General features: G+C 39.3%; 1 protein-coding gene across 1 annotated transcript; it reads right to left on the bottom strand.

Moving 5' to 3' along the window:
• Positions 1 to 1,892: 1,892 nt before the first annotated feature.
• LOC145791604 (uncharacterized) lies at positions 1,893 to 2,591 on the bottom strand. The gene has a single exon (XM_082871979.1). The coding sequence runs from the start codon at positions 2,589 to 2,591 to the stop codon at positions 1,893 to 1,895; it is 699 nt and encodes a 232-aa protein (XP_082728105.1).
• Positions 2,592 to 5,912: the final 3,321 nt, after the last annotated feature.

The raw sequence follows: 5,912 nt of genomic DNA, 5'->3' as shown, positions 1-5,912 counted from the left end.
TTGTTTTGTTCCAATTCTCATGGTTGAGTCTACACTTGTATGCTGTACGCATCACATAGTAAGTTAGATTAATAACATATGTGTTTTTAAAACAACATATCCTGCTTAGTAGAGGCCGATCTTTGATCGGGCGAGCGGGAGTGCTCATTTAATGACCTTCCCCTCTCGTACCCAAGTTCCCGAGCCGAGGCAACTTTGGTGATGACGGACACGTGGCCTTTGGCACGAGTCAGGGTTTCCTAAATTTTCCAAAATAAAATATTTAGGTGGCGACTCTGTAATCTGGCAAAGCAGTCTAGTTTTGGCATTATTTGATTTAAAATATGATTTTCCAAAATAATTTGCCGGATTGGACCCTTTGGTGATTATCAGTTTCACATTGCACTTGTGAGACTAGATTCAGAACCGTAACAGGATTCCGAACTGTAGTAAGACCAATTCGCGCCCTCTCCGAAAGGGGGGCGCGCAGAGAAAGTCGAGTCTATAGTAAGGCACAAGAAAATTCACAATTTTGGAATGTTATTCCTCCATGACATTACCATCAATTATTACCTACACGAGGCATAATGAAGAAGTCAAAACAATGAGTTTGCCACACGTTACTCTAACCAGAGGAAATCTCATTAGCTTAAGACAAGCTTTGCACTAGTTTCACAGCCACATATACGAGATTTCACACTCGCAAAACCACCCTAATGCACCCGTAACTTTACAGTTCTCCTACGCAAGCCCTGCCATTCCCAACGTGACCACTTGACAGCCAAACTCCCCTATCAACCCACTGATTAACTAGCTCAACAAATTCCTACACATGGCACTAAGCGCTGACGTTCTACTTAACACTGTTTACTTCGAGAAGGAGTTTTCCACACCATTCTACACATTCCTTGATTTCATACTAGATTCCCTAAATCAAACCCTACCACTCATGTTTCCAAACATACCATAATTCACGTGCCTTATTGGCAAGCATATCCTTTTATCACACCTGAGTTCAAACTGGACTTTTAAAGGTCAACGAATACCACTCACACCCTTAAATCAAGTGACGCATACTCCTTTGGCCATCAAACCTCTCACATTACACAATAGACTGATAGAGTTACAATACTCACTCTTCGTACCAACCTGTTCCTAACCACTCTCTCTCATTCTATGAACTCTAAGGGATCACACCACCCTCACATTATACACCCAAAATAGAAGAAACTCCATTCCTAACATCTTAATATGAATCCCAAATTCCAACAATCCAATCTCACAAGACCTCACACACTCAACTTACGAAGCAATAACGTGTTCGAAATAGGATTAAGATCACAAACTTAACATGGATTCATCCAAACATATAAAATTACAAATAATTACCATCCAATTCCCTTGGAAAATACACATGCATATATCCATACACATGCAACATCTATAATTACACTGCCCTATCTACAATACCATAGCATTACCATACCAAAACAACAATACATCACACTACTCCTTCATTACATCACCGTCTTGACTAAGATCACCGAACAGGTCCCGCCCACTTTGGGGGCAATTACGTTTAACATGGCCTGGTTGATTACAATTAAAACAAGTGGATGGTCCCGTATCTTGTTCCCAGTTCGAGACTGGTGAATGGTTATGCGACTGTTGGGATCTTGAGATGCTAGGGACTTTCACTAATTGTGAGCGAAGTCTTTTCACATGCCGTGGTTATCCACACTGGTAATAGGTGGATACTCGACCACTACCCCAAAACAGACTCTAAGAAGGAGCCAATTGCTATTGTAGTCGTCTTTCCTTCCATTGAGGGCAAGTTGAAGTCTTGTGACCCTGCTGGCCACAATGAAAACAAGTCATCTTATTTTGACTAGTACTCCCTAAACTTATCCCTGTTACCAAACCTTGAGGCTCAGTTCGCTACGATTGCAAAGGTGTGCTAGTGCTACCCCTCGACTTCTTGGACGTCCCCGAGTCACTCTGTGACTCGTTTCCTTTTGTCTCTTACTTTCTTGTTTCTTTCCCCCCTCTAAAGTAATTTTCACATGTGCGATTGCTTCCATGAATCTATCATAGTTTCGAATCATGCTACCAACCACTTTCACCTTAATCTCCCACCTAAGTCTCTTATCAAATTCCAAACAACGGCGCTCCTCGGTCACCACTAACTCTGGTGCAAACCTAGATAAACTAGTAAAAATGGCCTCAAATTCTACTACTGTTGTGTTGAGTTGTTCGAGCTCTTCAAACTGTTTTCTCAAACACTCTTTGGCTGTGAATGGAAGATACTTCTCTTGGAAGGCGTGAGTGAATGCTTCCCACGTGTGCACTATACGATCTTTGGCATATTTCCACCATTGACCCGTGTCCCCTTTCAATTGAAAAGCCCCCAATCTGACCAGAAGCTCGTCATCTACTATGTGAAACACCTCAAACGTCTTCACTGTTTGTTCAAGCCACTCATCTGCTAGAAGTGAATTAGCACTGCCATGAAACTCCATAGGATTAGATTTAAAGAACTCCTTAGCCAAAGAAGAGGATATAGTCTCTCGTACGGCGGCCCGTGCCGTTTCTTCAGCCCTTAAGATATCCATAGATTCCCGAAGTGCACCCACTAACTCCTAAGCCAACGAGCCCACAACACCATGCACCCCCTCTCCTCGAGAGGAAACACCCCGACCACCACAACGAGGTCTACCACGACTCCCATCACTATGTCCGGACATCCTATATAAGAATAAGATAAAACTTAGCTCACAATTTAACCCGAATAGAACCCCACACTCTACCCAAAATATCTACGTATGTCTATACACATATCGATTCTCACAATGAAAAACCACATAAACACATAGTCACATAAAGCACATACGAATTATCCTCCTAAGATGCCAATCAACCGCATAACATACAAAGAATTCAAGTTAGAATGGCATTGATCCGGTGCCCTCCTAACAAGACTCCTAAGAATTCATAAGCACAAACTTCATCCCAAGAGTATAATCCTATACCCACATAATCATATCAACAAACACAAATCAGAGTAAGCACTTAAGCACCCCATTCTAAACTAGTAACCCATTGTAACAAACGTCACTTCCCATGAGCCCAAGATATTCAAATCCGGTGAGCTCTGATACCAAGTTGTAACGATCCAATTTTTATATCACATCATTCCTCACTAATCCAATATTGGTTCCCCAATTTTAGGGTATACATGTGAACAATAAATAAAAGTAATAACTTTATAAACTGAAGTCCGTTACATTCCCATAAATTCCTCTTCAGGTTCTTTATAATGATTTACAAGGCACAAAAATACATATAAGCAAAAGTAAATACATCCAAATTGCCATAAGGGCTTACACCTTTCATGACTAAGGGTCTTGGTTTCAACAAACAAAATCCTAACTCGACAAATAACCTCGATAGCTGTAGGCAAACAATATCAAAGAAGCTTCAGCACTCTGTGTTGAATTCTATTCACTTTTCAATGATGTCTTGGGTCAACTTCATCACCTAGACTTTGAGGATATCCAGCCCATAAAATGGGAGTGAGCTTTTATGCCTAGTAGGATGTAAAATTAACATGTATGAATGTGCAATGTAATTTTGCTCATGCAATGCCATGCCATGTTTACGACTTAACTCTATTTAGGAACCAAATTCTTAAATACACGATTTCTAATTTATGTGACTCAACTCATTACCCATCATCATAACCAAGAACTTTCATTTTGACACCAACTCCACGTAAGACGCCTCAAAATTCCCCAGACATTTATTGGTAACCAAGCACAATAGGGAAAATGAACACCTCTTACTTTTTTTTTTTTTTTGAAAACCTCCACATTTACCGGCCACCAAGCATAAAGTTTCATTTTAAAAACATCACCACATTTTTCGGCCACTGAGCACGGAGGGGTAACTGGACACCCGTTTCATTTTAAAAACATCTCCACATTTTTCGGCCACAGAGCACGGAGGGGGAATTGGACACCCATCAACCATTTCAACATTTCCCCCACATTTACCAGTGCTTAGCACAAAAGGGCAATTGTGCACCGATACCAAAATATCAATGACATCCCTCACATTCATCGGCCACCAAACACGGAAGGGCAATTGGGCACCTCAACACACATAACGCATTTCGAAACCACTCACACACCTTTAAATGATCCAATATTTAATCCAACCCCATGGAAATGCAATGCAATGCATGAGTTCTCAAACCTTCCTTTTTATCCCAAAATTCTTTTTAATTGCACAACAGTTTAACACACTATTCTCATTTTCAAAACTCTACGTCCTACTCTTTACCAACCATCAATCCATGCAAAATAATACCTTACATTCTTTCAACATTCGTAGTATTCACACAATTCAACTTATTTAAATCACCAATAATATCATCATAGACAATAAATTTATCCAACACACTTATCAACATGACAAATCACTTTAATTTTCAACATAAGGTACCGCTTAACTCAAACCCTCTTTTAATTTAAAAATTCTAATTCTAGGGTTTTCAATAAAATTGGGGGTTTTCCTCATTTTTTGTTAAATCCTCAAATCATCTAGTATTAACCATCAAAGTACCAAAACATTCTAAATATTTCAAAGGTTGAGTGAAAATCCCAATTTTTAATATAAACATCTTTTAATCAAAGATTTCAAACTCAAATCAACCCAAACTTCCCATAATACAACATAATCGAACTAGATCTTAAAAGATTAGAGTTAAGAGAACTGCCTACCTCAAGATGGTGAGCAAACAATGAAGACCCAAGCACAAACTTTGATGAAATTGCAATCCAATTGGTCAAGAGGAAGATCCTCACTCATTCTTCACTAATCTTGCATGATCTAAGGTGGGTCCTTCGTATAATAAGGTGAAATCAAAGGTTTTGTTTCTAGGGTTTTTAGACATGAAGAGGGGAGGGAGAGAAAACAGAGAAGAATGAGAGAAAATGAGCAAAAAGTGGTTTTTATACTGGCTGATCCTGAATAGAGCGCTCGAGCGCAATTTCCTACGCTCAAGTGAGCAGTACAAATTCGAAGCGATCACTCGAGTGGTCATTCCATCTCACGAGCAAAAAAAAAAAAAAGAAAAAAAGAGAAGTTTTAGAAGTTTTACAGAGATACAGTGAAAACACTAGGAGAATGAATTCTACGCTCGAGCGACAACTCCACCGCTCAAGCGGTCCTACCTGCAAAACAGCCAACTACTGGGAGTTGAAGATCATTACTCAAGCGGTCTGAAAAAATTAACTGTCACATCGTAAGACTCGATACGTCCACTTCTTGACTGTTTTTCCCTTTTTTTTACTCACTAGTTTATCTATAGCAATAAATTCTCAATTCCGGCAAAAATAAGGTCATACCCAATAGAAAAATTATGTTCTCAAACATGTTTCACCCGTTGACTGCCAAACATCACCCAACCAAGGATTCCATCCCTACCACTGTGATGTCACAACCTCATCACAATCATATAGGCAACAACAATTCAAAATAATAACAATAAAGTTAAAGAAAACCAACAGATAAGTTTTTCTCATAAACTTGGGAAGTTGCATTCCCCCACAGCTATCATTACAAATTTCAAGGTTGCCAAATATATATATATTTTCTTTACAACTACCCCATCTTGGGGATCACACGCGACCAACTAAAAACAAATACCAAGCAATTTGCACAATTTGTCACTCTCTAGAGTGTCACACACTCACTAAACAATCAATTTTCATTCACACATCTAATTTCTAGAATTTAGATGAGTTTTGACATGACTCCCTGTCAACCTTTCCTAATGCTACAACCATAATTATCATGCTACCGAAGGAAACCTTCTACATTTGCATCTTTTACTTATACTCGCACAACACACTACATTCCTTAGAATCAAA

This window comes from Camellia sinensis, chromosome 5 (genome assembly GCF_055761805.1).
Source record: "Camellia sinensis isolate YWXY chromosome 5, ASM5576180v1, whole genome shotgun sequence".
NCBI lineage: Eukaryota > Viridiplantae > Streptophyta > Magnoliopsida > Ericales > Theaceae > Camellia > Camellia sinensis.
Note: the sequence above shows the minus strand (reverse complement) of the source record. Positions and strands in the feature narration are given on the sequence as shown.

Bases quoted from the DNA above. Each gene is read 5' to 3' on its own strand.
- LOC145791604 (XM_082871979.1), bottom strand. From the start codon at position 2,591: ATGGATATCTTAAGGGCTGAAGAAACGGCACGGGCCGCCGTACGAGAG.